Source organism: Chrysoperla carnea, chromosome 2, assembly GCF_905475395.1.
Source record: "Chrysoperla carnea chromosome 2, inChrCarn1.1, whole genome shotgun sequence".
NCBI classification, from domain to species: domain Eukaryota; kingdom Metazoa; phylum Arthropoda; class Insecta; order Neuroptera; family Chrysopidae; genus Chrysoperla; species Chrysoperla carnea.
The window spans coordinates 2,363,319-2,389,349 of record NC_058338.1 but is presented as its reverse complement, the minus strand read 5'-3'; the positions used below and the strand labels follow the sequence as shown (position 1 = coordinate 2,389,349).

Sequence of the window (26,031 nt, the reverse complement as noted above, 5' to 3'; positions counted from 1 at the left end):
TATATAATCATTTTATAAATATGATAAATATTTACTACAAATACATGTCTTCATAAAAATAATTATATTAAGTACTTTTAAAATAAAATAAAACTATGTTCCTTATCGCAGCAATATAAAACGACCCCAAAATCCAACGATGTGTTACCCAGGAAACTAAAACTTTTTTAATCGATCCAGCTTGCCATGAATTTTGAGAATATTTTGAAAATAATTTACAATCTGTCAATTTATATTTTTTGTTCAAAATATATGTTCGAAAAAATCGTTAGCTTTTTTAGGTCAGAGAGATAAGACCGTAATAGAACACCTAGAATCTTGAAATCTAAGTTTTTTGATAACAAGTTTGCGACCACTCATGCCTTCAGGTAGAAAATTCAGATCTGTAACATCACTATTCATCTACATTTATGCAATAACTTTCAATGTGCTATTAAGAACTTTCGAATTTTTTCTGAAATGCTATAAATTTTACCGGTTATTTTATACATAACCCTATAGACTGCAAAACTTTCTGAATCAATAAAACATTTTCAACTACAGTTAAACCTGGGTAAGTGAGAAATGGATAAATGAAAGTAATAGCCAGGACCCGTCATTTTAAGCTCCCAAAACCTCTATTAGCGAGAAACAGAAACCTCTATAAGAGAGAGTCGTTTTTCCCTCATGGACCTCTGTAAATGAGACTGCTACTTATCTATACCTCTATAAGTGACAGTCGAACTTTATTTATTTATATTACTAAGGAGGAACTATAGCTACATATTTACTACATTCGTACTTACTGTGACTTGTTATTGCTGCGTACCTCTATAAGAGAGAAACGCTACCCGCATGTACCAGCATTAGTGAGAAACTCGAGTTAGTGAGAAACCTCTATAAGCGAGAATGAGATTGTGCTCCCTTGAACTCTCGCTTATCCAGATTTGACTGTATTAATTAAAAAACTTAATTTTCTATCAAAATTGCGTTAATTTTGGAATATCCATTAAAAACGCCAATCTGTCAAAATATTCCAAGAAAACTTTCTGCTCTATAAATGAAAAATAAAACAATATTTTGATAACATTTTACAGAAATAATACTGTTGTTCGTTTAGTGTGAACAAAGTGATTTAACAGCGGTAAATAATAAGAATAAAGGGTCTTGTATGTGCTTTTTCGAAGGGTCTTATGTTTAAATATGATCGATCGATAGATAATTGATCATAACCGTAGGGGGTTGATTTGTATAATAGATTATAAAAATATATACCTTTATTACTTAAAATAACAATTGTAGGTTTCAAAAGGGTTAAAAGACTTATTATATATAGCAAATTAATATTTGGCATTTGATAAATATAAAATAATATTTTGTTTATTTTTTACCTTTCAGGAATTTATTTCATAAATAAGTATTTTTTAAATAAATAAAACAAATATTGCAATCGAATAATTTTTAGAATAATACTGTTCTAGTTACCAGTTATATTAACATAATTTTTCTCAAAACAAAAATAAATTGTGAGGAGGGTGTTTTTTTGGGGTGAAAAAGGGGTGGAAATTTGTATTATTGCACTTTCTGACTAAATTTGCGGTCAAAATGAAATGTGTTCAGTAGAAAAGTTCTGGATCACGCTAAAATCTAGAACTTTGATATAAATCATTTTTAACATGACCTCAAAATTTTCGAGAAAATGGTAAAAAACTGTCTTTTTATATTAAATTAGTCATAACTAAAATTGACTGACTCACTTAAAGATACAAATTCTATAGCACTTCTAAACATGTAGACATGAGACCTACGGGAAACATCTCGAAATTCATCTTTTCATTGTAGCCCCCTTGAATAATTGGAAAAACCACTCAAAAATACTTTTTTCAGTTCTATATATGATAGAAAGATGAAATTTTCACCAATAGACTCAAAATTAAGTCAAGTTAACAGAAAACTTTGAAAAATTTCATTAAGCACATCGTAAACCTCCAAAAAATAGGAACCCCCCCCCCCCCCAAAATTACGTTTTTATGATACAAGTGTTTAAAAATCAAAAAAATTTCATCAAAAATATGTCTCATCTGATTATCGGATGAGTGAAGATCGATCTTATACCATTTCTTAAACTTCACCTTTTCTATCGTCTCGAAGGGTTGATTGTCCTGCATTTCTAATAACTATTATATTAATGTTATGATTAAATTATCGTTTCAAGAGAAGCTTCTTCAAGTCTTAGATATTATTATTGTCATATGATATTATAGATATAATATAATGCAATGCATATAATTAACATAACATCAGTAGGTATTGTGTATATCGTATTCAATTGTCTTGTCTCTCCTAGAGGAACTCCTAGTGATTTGATAATAATCATATTGTTATTATCACCAGGAGTGGTATCAGTTTGTCAATTGTATTGTATGTAATTATGTTATGCATATATTAATTAATATTCAAAATATTGTTAATTAGATTATATTACATTAGTAATTATTACTTATGTCCATAAATATAGATTGATTGCGACATTAATGCGTGTGGGACACTTTGCTTTCATTTTTTTTTTTTTTTTTTGCTGGTTTGAATGATTGATTATGCACATATTCAATTTTGTAAGATCATTTTATGCTTTTTAATAATATTTATGTCCGAAAGCTAACGATTTTTGAAAAATGTTTTCAATAAAAAATATCCTTTTTTTTATATGAGGATCAACTATAACTAATTTAAAGTGTTATTCCATCTCTTACTTTTTAGGATCTAAATTGACTACTAACGCAACCTGGATAACTTGATCCGATCTGATGTCAGAGGCGGTCTTTGTATGCGTGGAAGTTCTTTAGGATTTTTTTTCAACAGATTCTTTTAAAAAAGTGCATTTTTTTTTTGTTATATCAAAAAACTTTCATCTCCACATTATAAAATTACTTTCTCTAAATATTTCATTTAAAAATAAAATTTACAGCGAAGCAAATAATAATGTGCATACACACGAAAAAAAAAACGTCGCCCAAGTATATAGTAACTAAAATTTCTCTCTCGCAATATAATAAAAAAAAAGTATATTTTTTGAGAGTTGAAAGAGCGACGTCAGCATAGCATCCAACAACTTGAAGAATTGATATCGAAGCAGCAGCTCATGGGGACGGACATAATAATAATAATAATAATAATAATATACATAGAAACATAGACACAAACAAGCTTCAGTCGTCAGCCTTCAGCCCTCTCAGCTTTACATGCTGCTTTTAACAAGGATATGATGGTACTTCTTATATTAGCACGCTATACCAGAGCCACCAGCTACCTACGAATACGATGTCATGTCGTTCCTATATCTAAAGTATATAACATACAAGTTGTCCCCCCACATGCCACACAGTAAAGAAGTATTTATACCAAAATTTCTGGATAAAGTCAGAAAACTCAACTCCTTTGTTTTGCATTGAAATATTGTTTTTTTGGTATAGTTAGATAACTACTTCATCTCAAACAGATCACTTGATTTACTTTAATCTCGCCCCGTTTGTTTTGTAAGACGCAATCTACCTGTTCTTATGTTATTATCCTTGTTGCTCTCGAATTTCCGTGTCATTCAATTTATGTTTATTATCTTATTAGTGCAATTAAATAAGGATTTTTTCCTTCCTAAAAAAAAAAATAGACATAGACTTTTGTTTGAAACATATTCGCATTAATTGAATCACTGTTTACCCGTGAGGGCGCAAATTAGGTAAGAAACTAGTATATACTATATCAACTGAAGAAATGAGAAGAACGATGGGTATGGGTATGGGTATGAAGGTTAGCGTGCCATGCTCAAGCATCGGGCCTCGAAGCAATGGTTCAGAGAACCTAGCCAAATAGACCCTTGTACTCTATCCCCGCTACGCTTTTCAGTGGCTATTATAACCAACTGATGTACTGAAACCCAGGATTTGCCTAGTGCTGAGTTTCCTAATTTCTTCTGGTTCGACTATGGCCGGACCAAACCATTTCCTTCGCTGCTGTATGAGCGTCGGGCAGTAACAGAGAAAGTGGATCGATGTTTCTTCCGTATTTTCTCCGCATCTGTCACACGCGGGACATTGTCTTTTTCCAATCTGAGGTTATCATGCCCTGTGAGTAACTCTACGATGACTCTAATATCAGCTCTGTTTACTTTCAAGAACTCCTCGGCTCTGTTACCGAGCAAGTTTCCTTCACCCAACAGAGAAGAACGATACTCTTATTACTTTGTGTGTAAGAATGGCTATCTTTACTCTCTACTTACATGACTTGTTTAATGACTTTTTCTCGGAGTGATTAATAAAAAACAGTATAGATTTTTTGTTGGGAGTACCATCTTGTAGAAATGCATACCCAAGACAAAGTTAGATATACCTACATAATATGTAATAATATGAGAGTTGCTGACTGACGGATACTAGCATATAGTACTAGCACAGCGTATACACAGTTACATAGTACTTTCAAGTACCTGGTACTTGAGCACGTAGCTCAGCAACCAACGGCAATAACAACTACTATAGCAAGTATTAGTAAGCAGTTTGTACCTTCACTGTGTATACTGTTAGCTTGCTTGCGTTACTAACTTTTCATATATTACTATATTACTATGGGATAGATGTTGTTTACTATGCAATCAACGTTAATATGATCCCTTATATTATACAGGAATATAATATGGAGAGAGAGAGAAACTGAGACTGTACAATTTGTGAATGTTTTACATTTAAAATGATATAATTTTAATCTTAAGATATTTCGATACCGTAAAAATGAACGTTATCTGTGCCCAAAAAATAAGGTGACATTATTTTGAAAATTCTTTATTTATTCTTCCAAATCAATTTCATCCCCTTCAAAGTAATTCCCTCCCAATGCAATGCACTTATGCCACCGGATTTTCCAATCTTCGAAACACTGGTTGTAGTCACTTTCCGGGATTGCCTTCAGTTCTGTCTTCGATGCGCCTTGAATCTCCTCTATCGTATCAAAACGATGTCCCCGAAACGGTCTTTTGAGCTTGCTGAACAGTCAGAAGTTGCATGGCGCCAGATTAGGTGAGTACGGTGGTTGCGGAACGATATGGGTTGAGTTTCTGACGAAATGATCACGAACTATGAGTGCAGTATGGGATGGTGTATTATCGTGGTGTAAAAACCATGAATTGTATTACCACAATTCCGGCCTTTTTAGACGGATAGCGTTCCGCAAATGACGCAAAACAACCGCGCATAATTTAAATTCAAATGTCACCTTATTTTTTTGACACATTATGTATTTCTCGAATAGTTTGATTATAAATTACATTTTTTCTTCGAAAAAATGATTGATATTGATTTGATTGAACAATATTTTGAATATAGATACTTACACAAATAAAAATATAATTGATAGGTTTGAATCAATTTAAATATAGTTATAAAGTAATAATAATCATATACCTTACATCCTTAAATCCTTAACAAAACAATATTAAGGAAGCAATATACAAAATAAAATAAAAATAGGGAATAAATGTGTATGCCTTCAGGAATAAAAATCATCGCTTTTGTATAATAATAATAATTCATACACACACATCACATCACGTCATATTAAATTCAGATACAAAATAAACTAATTGTGATGAATATGACTCTTATATGGAGTGGGAAGATCAATAGCTTTCTGATTATGTAAATTATTAATCTAGTTAACAAGTTCAAATTGTAGTTAACAAGTTCAAAATACGTGCAGTGATAGCTTGCTGGATTCGGAATGATGTCTAGAAAAATGTTCCAGAAGTGTTTTTCAGCAAGGTAAGGTTATATTGGCTGTCCACGAAGGACACACTTATTCTATAGAGAACCTTTGTGATACCATATATGTGTTTTACCACCTTTCCGCTGATAAAATCATTTATCAGCTCCTCAATTTCAGAGGCTGAGTGCACCTCCTTCATGCATATTACATGCACTACACCAGCCCATCACAACTATTAATTAAATTAACTTTGTTGCGACGGCGGGAATCCAACCTGCTACTCTAAGCATACCGCGGACGGAATTGGTTACGCCTCGATCAACTGAGCTAATAGGGCGACTGACGTTGGACTAACTATAAATTAATTCTGCAAATTTTAAGGGAAAAGGTTGCCCAATTATTATGGAAAAACGATAGATGAATGATATCCTTTCATAGATTTCTCCAAAACTATCCTACGGATCCAAGAACCAATTGATCTATGTTGCTCATTCACGAAATCGACCTAACTTTTTATGTCCTGATCACGCTATAAACTTCAGCTTGATATCTTTTTTCGTTTTTGAGTTATCGAGGTGTCAGATCGTTGTCAGACCGAGTTATATCGAGATTATATTCGTAGCATCAATATGTTTAAGCGTTAAAAACTTGAGACTAAACTTAGTATACCTTGATATATATTTCATATATATACATGGTATAAAAATGTTTAAATAATTGGCGTAAATAAAAATTTTCGATTTTCATGATGAAAACAAAAAAATTGTTACATGATATGTAATAAAGTAAATAATTTTTTTTATCGCAGATATAACAAATGGTTGGTTGTACAGATCTCTACACTTAACAACATTACTTCACCCCCACAATATAAGGGTTCATTATAGGGTACGTTCGTGTATCCCTTACTTTTGTGTATCTTATTAACTGGATATATATTCTTCAAAGCCACAAAATAATTGATGTCATCACATTATTAACTAGCTTTAATGATACAAATATTATTGTATTCATCCTGAAAATGGAAACTTTTATAAAATACTAGCAGTACCCGGCCGAAGAAAGGGTATTTGTTGTTTACTGGTTGGGAGATAAAACCAAAAAATGTGAAACAGTTACCTAGAAAACTAAAACTTTTTTAATCGATTCAGCTTGCCATGAATTTTGAGAATATTTTGAAAATAATTTACAATCTGTCAATTTATATTTTTTGTCCAAAGTCTATGTTTTTCATTCAAAAAAATGAGTTGTGAGTTATCAGAAGAAGTTAAAGATAATAGAGATAATTTATAGTAAGAACAAGGAAATTTTATGTTATGTCATATAAAATATCTTGATCAAGCCAAATGAAGGTAATGTACGTACATATTGGGTTGACTACTAAATTAGAAGTATGTCTTTTCTAAGCTAATATTACAATTAGTTCATAAAGTATAGAGTTAAAGTAGTTTTAATATTTAATTCTTTAAACAATAAAACAAGTATTTGACTTCTTAAATTAATACTTTAAATTTTCAGAATTCCCAATGCACCGATATGCAAACAGTATCGTGAGAGAGAAAAAAAACCATTTACAAGAAACTAATTACACTAAACTTGCAAGGTAGCGTATCACAAAACAAATATTTTTAATTAATTACTCAGCGCTACATTTATAATATACGAAGATGCGATAGGAACATACTTCCAACCGGGTGTTCCACAATACATATCATTTTTAGAGAGGAATTTTTTGAGTTTTTATTGCCTTAAATATTCCAAAATACCCCATATTATTATACCAATTCTATAATTAATTTACTAAATTAGAAAGTTATTGGTCTCAACTCCAAAAGCCACACGCACCACAGGACTTGTATAAAAAAAAAATTGCCAAAGCCACAATCTAGATAAGGTAAATTGAATCGAATTTGTATGATTGTATATTTATTTTATGTTTAAATAGAATATACAGACAGCAATAATAAAAAAAAACCGTAAAATACATAATTTTTTAATCCAATTAAAATAAAATAAGGTTATGATCAAAAAATAAATAAAAAAATAATTTCATCCCCTTGGTTTTTCAATAATAATAACCCGAGCAATACACGGGTGGTTTGTTTGATTTTGGATGAAATATATTTATTTTTTATTATAGAGATGGGAATAGAGTGCAGTTTGTTTAATTAATTAATACTTTTTTATCGTTATCGATGTAAAATTACTAATTGTATCATATACTTCGTTGAGGGGGCACAAAAAGGCTCAAAAACCCTCAAAAAAAATCGAAAATTATTAAAGGATAGTTCCAAAAATAAAATTTCCAATTTGTTTAAAATTTAGATTTTCTTCAAGAATATTTAATCATGCTTTCATTTTAATTAAGTTTGTAACGCTTAAAAATATTGATGCTTCGATCATAATTTTGGTATATGTATTCATAAAATCACCTAATTCGTCCATTTCTAGCTGTCTGTCCGTTTATCTATGGACACAATAACTCAAAAACGAAAAGAGATATCATGTTAAAATCAGACGTAAGAAGTTGAGTTCATAGATAAACAAAATAGGAAGTATTAATGCTTCGTACATAATTTTGGTATAGGTATTCATAAAATCACCTAATTCGTCCATTTCTAGCTGAATGTCCGTCTATCTATATGGACACAATAACTCAAAAACGAAAAGAGATATCAAGCTGAAATCAGCGTGCTCAAGACGTAAGAAGTTAGGTTGAGTTCATGGATAAACAAAATAGGTAAATTGGGTCTTGGGTCCGTAGAATCCATCTAGTAAATCGTTAGAGATAGAACAAAAGTTTAAACTTAAAAGATGTTTTCTACAAAAAAAAATAAACAACTTTTGTTTGAAACATTTTTTCGTAAACATTACTGTTTATCCAGGGAGTGCAAATTAGTACAAAATTTTAGAGTCCATTTTCTCCAAAACTGTAAAAAATAGGGAGTTGGAAATTTGCAGGTAGCTTTAACTAGTAGTCTTGTGAAACTTTCTCGAAAAACGAAAAATTCTAGAAAAAAAAATACTTTCGAAAAGTCCAATACGACGACCTTTTGGCTTTTTTTAAACTCTTCTGATTTCTAATTTATAAAAAAACTAGCTGTGAACTACCCGCTTTGCTGGGCAACATCCCCACTTGCACCCCTCCCTCCACATTTCCTTGCGTGCGATAACAGTTTTGTAATGTACACGTCATGCTCTTTTATTTGATACCCCACTTTTTTAGCTTTTGAAGCATATCCCTTTCAACCCCTATTTCAACCCCTTACTCAACTATAATATGGATGTATTATACATAAAAACCTTCCTCTTGAATCACTCTATCTATTAAAAAAACCGCATCAAAATCCGTTGCGTAGTTTCAAAGATTTAAGCGTACAAAGGGACATAGGGACATAGGGACAGAAAAAGCGACTTTGTTTTATAATACATATATAGTGATAATACAAGCACTGACATTCAACACTTTTTATACATAGTACTTCAACAATTTACTCAGTCAATTGTATATTTTCACTTGTTTATTTATAATCTTCATAGAACAGAATAACTAATTTAAAATTTCAATCCCTCTCCTCAGAATATTTAATGTAACAGGTTAAAAATGATTAATGTCATAAAATTATGACTGACATGTCATGATTTTGACATACGCCCGCCCGTGCAATATGCAATGTGCAGGTTTCGCAGTTCCTTGTGTATAAAAAATAAAGGCTTTCTAAACAATAAAAAACAAAGCCTTATACACAAAAATTGATTTATTAACTTGATGATAAATACTAAAATAATAAATAATTATTTCTCACAGTGATTAACTCTGATCATAATAATAATAATAATATGGTAATATTGGTAAAATGGGTAATAATATCTAATACCTAATGCTTACTTAATACGTATTTAATAAACCTTATACACAACAAGAACAGTTCATGGATTTTAATACTTATGTGTTTAATTGTTTGATGCAAAATTTATATCCTTACACAATCAAAATAACAAATCACTTTATTTGAAGCTATACTATATATATATAGTTACCATCCGAACAGGAAATTATTGAGAAGGGAGTGAGATTGTTGGACAAAAGTGATTTTAAAACATTTATATTGAAAAATTGGGAGGAAAATTGTGCAACAATTTAAAACGACCTCAAAATCCGACGATGTGTTACTTTAGAAACTGAAACTTTTTTAATAGATTCAGCTCACAAATTTTGAGAATATTTTGAAAATAATTTCAAATCCGTCAATTTATATGTTTTAGTCCAAAATTTATATTTTTCATTCAAAAAAATTAGTTGTGAATTATCAGAAGAAGTTAAAGATAATTTAAAGTAAGAACAAGGAAATTTTATGTTATGTCATAATAAATATCTTGATCAAGCCAAATGAAGGTAATGCACGCACATATTGGGTTGACTACTAAATCAGAAGTATGTCTTTTTTAAACTAATATTGCAATGAATCTATTAAGTATAGAGTTAAAGTAGTTTTAATATTTAATTCTTTAAACAATAAAACAAGTATTTGACTTCTTAAATTAATATTTTAAATTTTCAGAATTTCCAATGCACAGACATACAAGTCACACTGAATATTTTAAAAAATAGACAGAAGAAAAAAGCACAAAATGATTTTACAAAATTGAACATGTGCATAATCAGTCATTCAAACCAGGAAAAATCTGAGTAAAAAAAATAAGCGTTACATTTTTTAATATACGAAGATACGATAGGAACATAGTTTCAACCGGGTGACCCACGACACCTCTCGTTTGTTTTTTCCAATCAACTATTCTATTTTTTTAAATTATTTAATCATGCATATTTTGTCATTTTTTTGCATAAGGTAATAATTATTTTATGCTGTAAGTTGTTTCAAAAAATAAATTGTTGTTTAAAATTATCCATGTAGATAAAAGTTGAGGAGTATAATTTAGGCTACTCTGCCCTACTTTATTTCGGGCAAACTAATCAAATTTTTTAGACACAACTGATAATGATTAAATTTCGTACTCTGATTATAAACTATTTTCTATAGATTGAAAATAAAATGATTTTAATGCATTGTTAACTAATAATTAGAATGTTTTCCCAATACTTCCCCCATAAAATATTATCCAGATAATCCTTCTAACATACAAACAACAGCACACAGCACACACAATATTAATAAATAATATAATATATAATATTGAAATAACAATTTAAATAAAAAGGGGTTGTGTTTTATAACCTAATAAAAGGGATGAACTATAGGGTTGGCTGACTGGTTGACTGACTAACTGGTGTGGTAGTTTAAATAAATTGGTTGCCTTGTTACACTTAGAGAGTTTAGAAAGGTTAGAATTATTATATTTGGGGTCGAATAAAATTTATTATTTATGAAAATGATTTACTTTAATAAAATTCATATTAATTTTAAACAAACAATTGACTGAGTTAATTGTTGAAATACCATGTATAGACAGTGTTGATTATTCTATCACATTACACATACAAACATGTCTCACATATATAACTGATATTCCCATATAATACATACTATGCAATTTACGCCTAATTTGCGCTCTCATGGGTAAACAGTGATGTTTACGAAAAAATGTTTCAAACAAAAGTTGGTTATTTTTTTATAAGGAACATTTTTTATATTTAAACTTTTGTTCTATCTCTAACGGTTTACAAGATTGGTTCTACAGACCCAAGATCCAATTGATCCATGTTGCTCATTTACGAACTTGACCTCACTTTTTACGTCCTTAGCACGCTATAAAAAGTTCAGCTTGATATCTCTTTTCGTTTTTTTGACGACAGACAGACAACTGGAAATGGACAAATTAGATGATTTTATGAACACCAATACCAAAATTTTGTTCATAGCATCAATATTTTTAAGCGTTACAAACTTGGGACTAAACTTAATGCCGATCAACTTTAATTTCATAAAACCCGTGCATCATCATCTTAAACATTCTTATATAAATTGACTAAACAAAATGAGTTTAATATCCAACATCCGCTGTAATGAAAGGGTCACATATAGGGTTTTACCTTAAGAAAGGAGTGCGCCCAGCCCACATCATTCAGAGCATCACCAATCATCAATATTAATTGAAATAAATTTAATAAATAAAAAAAATTTAAACAAAAACGGGATGAATTATTAAAATATACTTGATTCGATGATAGCCACGCGGGAATACTTAATCAAAACTCAAGTACATATTTATAAGTTCTTGTCATTTGAAAAAAAAAGTTTAATATATTAATTAAATATATGACTAATAGAGAAATTCCATTTATTCCTGACCTGTATATCAAGTTTTAATACTAATATTATAAATTTGAAAGTGTGTTTATTTGACCGATATTTATGTCAATACAAAAAAGTTTAGTAATTCTCAAGGGGACGATTTTTCTTAACATCTACTGAAAGAAAGACTTAGCGCACATTTGTACTTAATAAGTATCGATAAAAAAAATTTAAGGATGTACAAGCGCCAGAGCAGTTTAGGATAAAAGGCTTGATTTTTTGTATATAAATTTGGACTTCTATATGCAGTCTTTTTAAATCAATAGGGTATTATGGTTAGTCCAAAATAAATCATGAAATTTGAAAAAAGTTAAAATTTATATAAAAATATACTTAAATATTCTGATTTCGAGTCATAAAAACACATTTTTCTTTTAAAATATTAAAATTAAAAATCGTAATTTTTAAACTGTATATCACGTGACCTAAAACGCGGGTAAGCTCTGCTGTGATGTCATAGTGGTATGAGTCATAGACCATCAATTAGTTCAGTGTAGACAGCTGGATATAATGTATACATAGATAACAAGTATTTATATTTATTATAATCAGATGTCTATGAATATATCTGTCAAACTTATTTGTGTTATTTCGTATAATAATACCGATATTACGTCATCAAATTGGATGTCCGCGTTTTTGACAGTTTAAAAAAGGTTTAAAATTTAATTTAAGTTTTTGGCAAGAAAGCGTGTGTATTTTCCGAAATAAATTTTTGGTGGCTTTTTATTAGCAAAATCAACTACCCTATTTTGAAAGTAGGGTTCCCTGATTATTTACATAAATAAATGACTTCAAAAGTAGACATATTTAACATTGGTTTTATAAGAAAACGATAGATGGATGATAGATTTTCACAGACTTCTCCAAAGCTAGTCAGTGGAAATTAAAAAAGTAAAAACCTTAATAAATTATTGAAAACAAAATAAAAACCGTTATGCCCGACTAATTAAGGATGTATGAGCGCGGTTGTGGGGACACAAATTTAAAAAAAATATATATTTTAAATTCTGATAGTGAATTTTATTTTAACTTCGATATTTCGAAAACTAAGGCAGCTATCGAAAAATTTTATTTTTATTTTTCGTCTACATTCATCAAAGTTGAAAATAAGGTACAAATAATTTCAAGCGCAAGTCTAAACTTATCGCTTGTACTACCTTAACAAAAAAAAAAAGAAGCATAATAATAATAATTTGAAACGTGATTTTAAAAATAGAGTTAAAATTATAAAAATAATAATTTTCCAAAAAAAAATAAATAATAAATAGAAAAAAATAATATTATTTTTTAAAATTTAAAATTTATTTATTAATAAATAATAAAAGACATTTAATATGTATTTTGGTTACCTGAGTAGGTGTTAAATGTATTAGCGATGCTAAATGTTCACGTTCTGGAGCTGATAAATATTTTTGTTGTTTAAATCTCCTTTCTAATTCATACACCTGAAATAATAAAACACAAAATTTATTAAATCAAAATATTAAAAATTATTAATATTATTTTTATTTTAACTTGACATGGGTCATGTTTTTACAAGCTGTAACTTTGTCCAAAGCAAAAAAAAAAATCCAATATTCAATCATATTTTTCAAAATAAAGACAATCAGGTTTTTTAATCTCTTAGAGCTTTTCCTGAAAATTCAATATTTTTTCTCGAATTGTCTCAAGAAGTTTCGTAAGATTATAGAACTTAATTCTCTGTAATGTTCGAACAACTTCAGTTGAATTTAATTGAAAATGGACATTTTGCATATTAGATCCAATTTGCCTCAAAAATTAAAGTAATTTTGCTCTAGAATACGCAAGCTTTATACACCTTTTAAAAGCCAAATTTGTTATTTTATCTCTTACTAGCGACCCGCCCCGGCTTCGCACGGGTGCAACTTTTCTGTAGACCTTTTCAATGTGTACAATACTTAGTACATTATTTTGATAAAACTCGTAGGGTTCAGCCTGCGTTTGCAATGTATGCGGAAAAAATGTAATTATTTACGACATCACATTAGAAACCTCAAAAATAGCAGTACTTCTCCACTATTTAATGGATGTTATTATACATATAAACCTTCCTCTTGAATCACTCTATCTATTAAAAAAAACGCATCAAAATCCGTTGCGTAGTTTCAAACATTTAAGCATACAAAGGGACATAGGGACAGAGAAAGCGACTTTGTTTTATACTATGTAGTGATATATATATACATACTAGAGTGATACCCACCCGCTTCGCTGGGTTTAAAAGTAAAGATTGCTCTCGCTCGACACTCGAAATAATTGAAAGGATCGTTTTACACAGGCAAAATATATGTATGGTTTTCTATTTTTTTAAATTTAAATTAGTCGTAATTATTCATTGAGTTATCAGAAAAGATGGCCGTGAAATATTTTATATTGACTATTTTTACAGAAATCGATCAAATTAAATTAATTTTTAAATTTTTTTTATTTTTATTAATATATCGTTATAAAATTATATCTCATGTGTTATTCTGAAGTATGAGCTATATATTGATGTACAGTTTCATTGAGAATTCTGCACGAGTCAAGCTAGTATATCTATAATGTATAGTTAGTTTAAGTTAGTTAATAAGTCAGCCAATACAAAGTATATATTAAGTAACGTAAGCTAAGTAACTTTAGTAAGCCTCTAATAATAAATAATAAATGAATATTAACGGAAATAATAATTAATATTTATTATTGAATGGCTGATTAATATTCAAGTAAATACCATTAATGGGTGTTTATGTATGTATTTATGTATGTACTTAATATATTTACATAAGATCACAATTAACTATTATTAATAATATTACTACCAATACCATGTGCGGTTCTTGCAACTTCATACCGAAATACAATCCATGGTTTAAGAGGCGGGTATAAGGTCGACTTTCATCCATCTAATAACCAGATGAGGTATATTATTTATGAAATTTTATTGATATTTATAAACACTCAATATCATAAGTGTTTAATTTTAATCAATTTTTGGAACCATGTTCCCTATCGCACGTTATAATTTGTTTGCTGGTTGGGAGGTAAACCCAAAAAAATGTGCAACAATTTTAAAACGGCCCCTAAATCCGACGTTGTGTTATCTAGGAAACTAAAACTTTTTTAATCGATCCAGCTTGCCATGAATTTTAAGAATATTTTGAAAATAATTTACAATCTGCCAAATTTATATTTTTTGTCCAAAGTTTATGTTTTTTATTCAAAAAAAAACAAGTTGTGAGTTATCAGAAGTTAAAAATAATAGAGATAATTTAAAGTAAGAACAAGAATATTTCATGTTAACGAGTAGTTTTTGATCAAAATGATCCAAAAAATATTTTAGAGTGGGTTAGAAAGTATTTCAAAGAAAGCCATTTTCCTACTCATATTCTAAAACTGTATTATATTCGTAGCTTTGAACGCCCGAAGCTCGAAAATTACTCGTTAAAAATTTGTGTAGTCGTGTGAGAGCTTTAGATCAGAATGATCTTAAAAACATTTTTGGATGGGTTAGAAAAAGTTTCACAGAAAGAAATTTTAAAATCTAAAATCGCGGGGTACTTTGGGTTTCTAATATACTTTTGTTTTTTTTTTTGGTATCCTAATATTCTATTATCAGTTCCTAAAGGAACTATAAATAGGTCTACTGAATAGATATCATAAATGGTAACTACCCACTGATAGTCACCTAATCGAGTTTATTGTATGTAAACTATAATTAAAACTATTTACGTAAATCTAAATCTTAAATCTAGAACAATTTGCCTATTTAGTGTATTAATCTTTAGCAACTTGACTTATTAATGAAAAATTTTTACATTTTACAAACATTTTGCTCAATTCAAATTCAATATTGAATTTTTTTCATATAAAGTTAAGTTATATATAAAAATGGTGTAAACGCAAGTAAATGTATTGTATACAGTAAAGATGGATATAATATACCATTTATCTGCGCTTACACCATTTATTTTTAAATTCCAATTTATTGTCCTGTAATATTAATTTCTAAGTTTTTTTAAATACAACTATTTAGCAATCCAAAATGACGGTAGTGTCAGTCACGTTATGTTCTGTAGTACCCAGTCAGGATTAATTATACCATGTATATATGAAATATACATAGTATATTAAGTTTAGTCCCAAGTTTGTAACGCTTAAAAAATAATGATGCTAGGAAAAAAATTTTGTCATAGGTGTTCATAAAATCACCTAATTAGTACATTTCCGGTTGTCCGTCCGTCCGTCCGTCTGTGGACACGATAACTCAAAAACGAAAAAAGATATCGAGCTTGGGTCCGTAGAGCCCATCTTGTAAACCGTTATAGATAGAACAAAAGTTTAAATGTAAAAAATGTTCCTTATCAAAAATTAAACAACTTTTGTTTGAAACATTTTTTCGTAAACATCACTGTTTACCCGTGAGGGCGCCGATTAGGCGGAAATTTTATAATATGTACTATACTTGAATATCAGTTATGTATGTATCACATGTATGTATGTGTAATGTGATAAAGAAATCAACACTAACTATGCATGGTAGTTCAACAATTAACTCAGTCAATTGTTTGTTTTCACTTGTTTTTCTAATAAATTTAATTCTAAAAGACTAAGTTTCTTTATTTTACTATTTTCCAATAATTTGATTTATGTAGTTTAGCTACAATTTAAAATCATAAATCCTAAAAGTTATATATCATAAAGTAAGATTAACATATTTTTTACTACAAAGAGGTAAATGTCGAATCAACCATAGAACTATACCAAAACTAGTATAATAGTAGTCATAATATGACGCATTTTCAGTGAAATGTAGTGTCAATCACATTGTAATTCTATTATAATAAATGAAGCATTTGTCCCAATAAAAAACTTTATGAAAATCTGGTCAATATTTATTTTTTTTACAACGCTTTTATTAACTTGGGCTGTATGTTTGTATGTGTTTCGGTTTAGAAGGATGTGTTTTCGGTTTATACTTATTCGGTTTTCTCACTCAAATCCCGGATAAGTATAAACTTTAATTTTTTTTTTTAATGAATTTATTAATATGATTTTTTGCAAATCAATTAAATTAATTTGAATACGCATTTATTTTGGAATAAGTTAAATTTATTTATTCATTAGGTTAATATAATTTTCTCACTGATATTAGCACTAGATATTATTTTAAATTGTATGTATATATATCGGGTCATATGGCGGAGTGGTAAGCGAGTCCGACTCGTAGTACTAAGATCGTGGGTTCGAAACCCACTAAGGTAGATAATTTTTTTTTTTCCCTACGTTATTAATTTAAGTTTGTGTAACAATCCCACAGGTGTTTTAGTCACTCAAAGTTTTTCATTAGGTTTGTACAGCTTTATCACCGATAATGTCTCTTGATATTGTTTCATCATATAAGAGGTGTCGCAGCTCGGTGTTAAGCGGGTGCGACTCATAGATCAAAGGTCTATGGTTCAAAGCTCGGGCAAATAAAAATTTTAAATTTTTTCTCTACATTTCATGTTCTGATTTATTCAAATTAATTTCATTAATTTAAATGCGTGTTAAATTTCCGCGCTTTTTTCGGGTGTGGTCAATCAAAATTATTCATTAGGTCAGTAGTGTTTCATCGTTCATAGTGGTTAGTTGGTTACATTTGTGTTTCACCTTCATTTGACTTCCAAACGTCAAATTTCATTTTCGAATTTGTTTCTGAGTAAGTTTTTGTTTTAATTTAGATTTTTCTAATTCTTTTTTTGTACATTGTAAAATTCTATATTATATTTAATTTGTTTCACATTTTGTCCAAATACTTTTTTAAACAAAACTTTTAATATTAATTAAAAAAAATTATGTTTGAATCATTTGTTTATTTTTTCCAATTGAAATCACATTCTAGAATTAGTTGTTTTATTATTAGTGATTGACTACAAGTATTTTTATTTGATTTCAAAATTTTTCGATTTCTCGATTTTTCGATTTCAAAATTATTCCCAAGAGATTCAATTTCATTTATACAAAATTTATTTATAATAAATATAACAAAATGAATATGTACTATGGTTCGATAAAATTTTTTGACGTTAGTGTTATTTTAGATGTAGAGTTTACTAATAAACACACAGTTTTAATATTAATAATTATAATTTTTATTTAAAGACGTTCATTCATCAACCTGTTTTGCTATGTGCGTTTATATGGAAACAGTATTTAAATTTGAAATAATTTTGAAATTTTTTTTGAAATTTTATTAAAATTTTTAATAATTACTAACTGATAAAAGTTTCAAGTATAGTTATCGATATAATTTTTGAGAAATATCGATTTATATTTTCCATTTAAACCTATGTTAAAGATTAATTTTTGTCACTTCTTGAATTTAAAATTTAACATTAATTACGTTTCGATTAATTTATATAATTGTATATTTTTTCTTTCTTAAATCATTTAAACTTTTTTATCATCATAATTATTTTTATTTGTCTACTTACAAGTCTCATGAATGTACGTCCTTAAATGAATAACTAAATAACTCTACAATCCGTTACTAAATATCGAAAAAAATTCTATCAAAATAATAAATAAAACTAAATTTGTATTCAATTGATTTCAACACTCCGCTCAATTCAAACAAAACATATTCCTATGGACTTAGCAAATTTGTGAAATTTTTGATTTGATAAACCTTTGGTACAAATATCAGCCAGTTCATTTTTTGAAGGTATGTAATCAATTTTTTTTTAAATTCTGATCGAATGAAATGTTATTTAAGTTCACGTACATGCGTGAACCTGTTTTGCTACGTGCGTTCGTAGGGAAACAGTATGTAAATTTTAAAGAATTTTAAATTAATAGAAATTTTTTTGAAATTCTATTAAAAGTTTAAATAATTATTACCTGGTAAAAGCTTGTAAAAAAAAGTATTGGTATCGATATAATTTTAGAATAATATCGTATTTATATTTTCCATTTAGTCCCATATTAAATCTTACTTTTAGTCAATTTTTTAAACTTAAAATTCAATGAAAATAATTCGATAACAGGTTATTTTTCTTGTCTTAAATCATAGAAAATCATTTAAACTATCGCATTACCATATTGTTTTTTATTTCTCTACTATTATCGTTGACGCATGTACGCCCTTCAATTATTTGGAAATAATATATTTTGAAAATCTAAAAAACAGAATATTAAGTTGCATTAGCTAGCTGCGGTTTGTAAAATGAATGTTTTAATATTATCGTTAAACCAGTAATTTTTGAGGATAATCAATCACGTATTCAATAAGTTAAGAATTGGGAAAGTAAAAGAAGTAAACACATTGGCATTAAATACCATTTCATTCGATCAGAATTAAAAAAAGATAATTTAAAAATTGAACATATACCTACAGAGAATCAATTGGCTGATATTTGTACATACACTAGATAATAATAAAATTATTTTTAATTATTTTAATTATTTATCACTAAAATATATTTATTCATTAGGTTGGTCCAGTTTTATCACCGATTATGGCCGTTTAAATTGTAACAAGCATCAAGTCGTGTGGCAGAGAGTATAGCGAGTCCTACTCCTCTTACACAGGTATGGAGTTCAAAATCCAGGTAAGTAAAATTTTTATTTTTATTTTCTAAATCTCATGTGATAATTTATTCTTAGTAATATAATTAATTTGAGTGTGTGTTTTACTATTCACTATGAATAGCTTATTTATTTGACATTTATCTATTCCCTTCATTTGAATTCCAAATCTTAAATTTCATTTTCGGGTTTGTTTCTAAGTAAGTTTATGTTAATAAAGGTAAATTAAGATTAAATGAGCCATCTTTAATTGTTTATGCATAAATATTATTACAAATTAAGCAATTTTTAACTTTTATGCCCAGAGATATTTTTGGTTTTTTTCAATTTATTTTACTCTAAATATCAGTTCATTAATTTAAATTTGTAAAATCGGTCTGCCCTATATCCTGAGAAGCGACGTTGACTAACTAAGGTTAGTATGATGTTTCTCAGGAAAAACTCGTTCGATTTGTTGCATGTGTTATAACACTATGAGAAATTGTGTAGTCAAAAATCAATTTTTTCTCGTTATGTCTGTCTAAAAGCTAAGCGCCTCGATAGGGGATTATGTATCAACTCATGATGACGGTGAGACGGGACATGCAAAAAAGCGCAGTCATCACTTAAAGTGAGTTAGGTATATCTAGACAGATAATGTACGGAAAAAATGATCTTGATTGCATGGATTTTTCGCCTGTGTTATAGCCTGTGATATATTGGATTGGTTTCATTCTGGGGTAAGTCAACTTATAACTGGGTTGAAAAATTGCCTAATTTTTCTTTTTAAATTTTTTTTATTTTCTTTTTTAAATATATTATTTTAAATTTGTAAATTCGGTCTGCCCTAAATTCTGAGAAGCGACGTTGACTAACTAAGGTTAGTATGATGTTTCTCAGGAAAAACTCGTTCGATTTGTTGCATGTGTTATAACACTATGACAAATTGTGTAGTCAAAAATCAATTTTTTCTCGTTATGTCTGTCTAAAAGCTAAGCGCCTCGATAGGGGATTATGTATCAACTCATGATGACGGTGAGACGGGACATGCAAAAAAGCGCAGTCATCACTTAAAGTGAGTTAGGTATATCTAGACAGATAATGTACGGAAAAAATGATCTTGATTACATGGATTTTTCGCCTGTGTTATAGCCTGTGATATTTTGGATTGGTTTCATTCTGGGGTAAGTCTACTTATAACTAGGTTGATATGGTTAATTCAAATGGACCTTCAGAAATATTTATGCATAAAGGTTATTGTAAATTAAGCAATTTTTATTTATTCCATTTCTTTTTAAAATAATTGAATTTTTTTCCAGAGATATTTATGCTTTTTCATCTCCGACAATGTCATTCGTATAATTCTGTGTTTGTGACTTGTAAAATTCATATCCTATCCTAGAATTTCCTTTTTTTATCATATCCTATCCTAGAACTTTCTTTAATTGTTTATGCATAAATATTATTGCAAATTAAGCAATTTTTAACTTTTATGCCCAGAGATATTTTTGGTTTTTTTCAATTTATTTTACTCTAAATATCAGTTCATTAATTTAAATTTGTAAAATCGGTCTGCCCTATATCCTGAGAAGCGACGTTGACTAACTAAGGTTAGTATGATGTTTCTCAGGAAAAACTCGTTCGATTTGTTGCATGTGTTATAACACTATGAGAAATTGTGTAGTCAAAAATCAATTTTTTCTCGTTATGTCTGTCTAAAAGCTAAGCGCCTCGATAGGGGATTATGTATCAACTCATGATGACGGTGAGACGGGACATGCAAAAAAGCGCAGTCATCACTTAAAGTGAGTTAGGTATATCTAGACAGATAATGTACGGAAAAAATGATCTTGATTGCATGGATTTTTCGCCTGTGTTATAGCCTGTGATATATTGGATTGGTTTCATTCTGGGGTAAGTCAACTTATAACTGGGTTGAAAAATTGCCTAATTTTTCTTTTTAAATTTTTTTTATTTTCTTTTTTAAATATATTATTTTAAATTTGTAAATTCGGTCTGCCCTAAATTCTGAGAAGCGACGTTGACTAACTAAGGTTAGTATGATGTTTCTCAGGAAAAACTCGTTCGATTTGTTGCATGTGTTATAACACTATGACAAATTGTGTAGTCAAAAATCAATTTTTTCTCGTTATGTCTGTCTAAAAGCTAAGCGCCTCGATAGGGGATTATGTATCAACTCATGATGACGGTGAGACGGGACATGCAAAAAAGCGCAGTCATCACTTAAAGTGAGTTAGGTATATCTAGACAGATAATGTACGGAAAAAATGATCTTGATTGCATGGATTTTTCGCCTGTGTTATAGCCTGTGATATTTTGGATTGGTTTCATTCTGGGGTAAGTCTACTTATAACTAGGTTGATATGGTTAATTCAAATGGACCTTCAGAAATATTTATGCATAAAGGTTATTGTAAATTAAGCAATTTTTATTTATCCCTTTTCTTTTTGAAATAATTGAATTTTTTTCCAGGGATATTTATGTTTTTTTTTATCTCTTTCTTATATTTTAGGAATACCTGCCCTGTAATTATATTAAGTGATGTCAAATTTAGGCTGATAGTATTTGGGGATTGTGAATTTTTTTTTTAGGAATTGCGATAATGTTATCCAATTTGTCATGTTCCGGTCACGACAAATTGGATGATTATTTATCTTTTTCTTCTGTTTAAATGTAACCGGATGCACTTAAATAGAAGGAAAAGATCGTGGATTAGGCCTATAGGGGATACCACGTAAAAAAAAACGCGCTGATGTATCCTACCTCAATGGTAGTGTGGAAACGGATACAAATTTCTTTTATAATGATTTTCTTTTACAGTGAGAATTTTGGGTTACAAATGACAATCTTGGCTAAAAATGCAACGATCTGCCAAAATTTCAAGTATATCCATCGAATATAAATAATATCAACAAACATTTAAACAAACAACAGACTTAACAGCACACGTGAGTATTTGTTTTATGTTTCTTGTAAATAAGTCATCCAAAACAACATTTATCCAACTCAACAAGATTCAATGGTTTTCGTGATTCAATATTTTGTTTCATATAAATTATATTTGAAGGTATCATAAAGTTTCAATGCCGGAAAATATAAAATTTGTAATAAAATTTGTGCTTTTTATTTCTTTATAAATTAATAATTTATTAATTGATCACTAGAAAATAAATATTGGCTTAGGATATCGATTCTAAGTGCTGTTAAATTAGTTGCAAATATTATTTTAACATTTGGACAACTTTTGCTTAAGCATTTTTCTGTATCTTGCGTTTTTTTTTCTTTCAATTCAATGCAACAATGATATATTTTTCGTATTTCGTCGTATTTCCTCCGAAATCTTACAATTTTCGAAAGAATATTTTCAACCAATTTCCTAATTTAATGTGTTATGCTATCTCTTACATTTTAGGATTAAAATTGATTAATAAAGCAACCCCAAAAACTAGCTTCAATCTGAACGAACTTTTTTAGCCATAATAGATTAAAATGTTCTACCCTGTATATCCAGAATTCATGTTCCCAGAACATTTTTCCCAACTAGATTAATCAGTCCCTATATGCGTAAAATAGTATAAAATGCGAAATAAAAAACCTTATTTGTATCTTCGATTGTCAAGAAAGAAACAAGCTTTAAACTTTTTATTATTTTTTTATTTAAAATTTGCACTGAATTCTTAAGATCGTGTTAAATCGATCTTTACCGATGTCATTCACAGGTAATTACAGTAAAATTGCGTTATAAAATACTTGATATTAAATAAAATGACTTGCAGAGTTGCAGTACATGTAATAAATTAAGGGCATTATTTAATACTTGAAACAAAATATGTAATTATGAATATCATGAATTTATATATAGGAGCCGAGTCGAGCTGAGCCGGCATCAACACAGTAGGTCTTAACAAAATTATTTACTTTCACTCATAGCACGTCGATCGACCACCGTTGGCATTGTGCATGACTGTTCTACGGGGCAGAGGCATACTGGCGGTGTAATACGTATTGTTTTCAACAGTTAAACAATTTTTTAAATTTATTACAAGATAATTACTTTAATCTGATTACTAGACTCTTTTTTTTTTTATTTGTTTTCTTTCAAATTCAGTTTCTTTGTCGATTTGTCCTAGATATCTTTCTTATTTATTCCAAATATTTCGATACTTTGATTTTTATCTTAATTAAATTTTTCTTGTGTAATTCAATGGCACGCCTCACATAGTTCAAGTATCTTACAAAAGTGATTCAAGACTCAAACAGACTTAATACTCTTTCTATTTTTTATCAGGGTAAGCTTTCATTTGGGAAAGTGGGATCTTAGATTAAAGCAATTCTGGGTAAAATGTAAACGCAATTAGCAACTGTCTATGCATGGTATTTCAACAATTAACTCAGTCAATTGTTTGTTTTCACTTGTTTTTATCAAAATAAATATCAAATAATATTTTAAGAAATGCATTTAATTATTTATTTATTTCTTTATTTTTATGCTAGTGTTTTAAAAAATAACTTTATATAAAAATATGTAGAGGCTATGATTAATAAATATTTGAAACATTTTTAAAACGCGTGAGCAAATCTTTGATCATCTTGACGGATTAATGGTCCCATTTTCTTTGATCAAAAGTATACAAAAAGATAATAAATAGATTTGAATTAAATATCCATCAAAGATTTTTTTTTATTATTTTGTTTTGAGAATTATTTCTATAATTAGAAAAAAATTCCTTTTTGTATTTAAGTATTTTTACAACGCTTTTATTAACTTGGGCTGCATGTTTGTATGTATGTAACTATGTAACGGAATCTTTGAGCACGATTTTCACCGGTTTTTAAACATCTGATTAACTTGAAACTTTGCATACGCCTCAAGAACCGGTGACAATGCAATAATTCGTTAATAATTTCCCACTATCCTTGTTAGGGCCGGCAGGATAAATATATTCTTTTCATATATCCTCTATGAGAGTGAACACGATAACTCAAAAACGAAAAGAGATATCAAGATGAAATTTTTATAGCGTACTCAGGACCTAAAAACTGAGGTCAAGTTCGTAAATGAGCAATATGGGTCAATTGGGTCTTGGGTCCGTAGGACCCATCTTGTAAACCGTTAGAGATAGAACAAAAATTCAAATGTAAAAAATGTTCTTTAAAAAAAAATAAACAACTTTTGTTTGAAAAATTTTTTTGTAAACTTCACTGTTAACCACGAGGGCGTAGCTATGGAACTGCTGAAAGACGAATGTTGCCACTAATCCTGATTTGGGCTTTGACTGTTCACAAAATGCAAGGTTGTACAGTTGATCATGCAGTCATTTATCTAGGCCCACGACTGTTTGCTGCTGGACAAGCTTATGTGGCACTTAGTCGTGTAAGAACCTTAGACGGTATTCGCATTGAAGAACTTGATTGCTCTAAGTTAACAGGAAAAACCCCGTGCAATAGTGATGCTTTAAATGAGATGAATAGATTACGAAACGATTCGTAATACATTTTAATACCACATATCCACAAAAAACTAATTGATAAATCGTACTAAAAAGTATAAAATAAATAATAGTTTAAAAAAACTAAAAAAACACGCTTTTATAGCAAATCGAACTAAAAACTTAAAAATAATTTTTAATAACAAAGAGTTTATATTACCGTAGCAGAAGGTTATACAATCAATCATAATTAATTACTTAAAAATAAAAATATAATAAAATTTAAGTTACAAACAGAATTATTAAATTCAGAGTGAAAAGCGTGGGGTGCATTTCACTACATTTCCATAACTCTCCACTCATAGATATTTGCCAATAGAATGATTGTATAACATTAAATATGTCAAGCACCCCACGCTTTTCACTCTGAATTTAATAATTCTGTTTGTAACTTAAATTTTATTATATTTTTATTTTTAAGTAATTAATTATGATTGATTGTATAACCTTCTGCTACGGTAATATAAACTCTTTGTTATTAAAAATTATTTTTAAGTTTTTAGTTCGATTTGCTATAAAAGCGTGTTTTTTTAGTTTTTTTCAACTATTATTTATTGGATATAATAAATAAAATATGAAAGATGTAATATGCACTATTAGATAATTAAAAATATTAATAATTATTAATAATTAATGCGCAATTATTATTATTAATAAAAATTATTATTAAAATCAAAATCAAATACTTACTAGTTAAAAAAAAAACATTAATTTAATGTTATTAAATTATATAATTAATTAGAAATATACATTTATTATTTATTAGTTATTAGGTACGTTCTAATCATATAAAGTATGTTCAATATTTTCAATCTAAAATTATTTTCTTTCATTTCAAGAAATTTTAACCACATATGTTCTTTGAGTAAAAGTCTACCTATATAAAAACTTTTGAGTTTTTACTTTTATGGATGTATGAGCAT

At 28.7% G+C, this 26,031-nt stretch overlaps 1 protein-coding gene across 2 annotated transcripts in view; it reads right to left on the bottom strand.

Annotated features, from left to right (window-relative positions):
* LOC123293242 (homeobox protein Nkx-2.4) overlaps positions 1 to 26,031 on the bottom strand; it is a 51,880-nt gene that overhangs the window by 8,162 nt on the left and 17,687 nt on the right. For both annotated transcript variants that reach the window (XM_044873993.1, XM_044873992.1), the window contains exon 4: positions 13,400 to 13,495. In XM_044873993.1, coding sequence (XP_044729928.1) covers positions 13,400 to 13,495 — 96 coding nt within the window. The remainder of the gene's footprint in view (positions 1 to 13,399; positions 13,496 to 26,031) is intronic.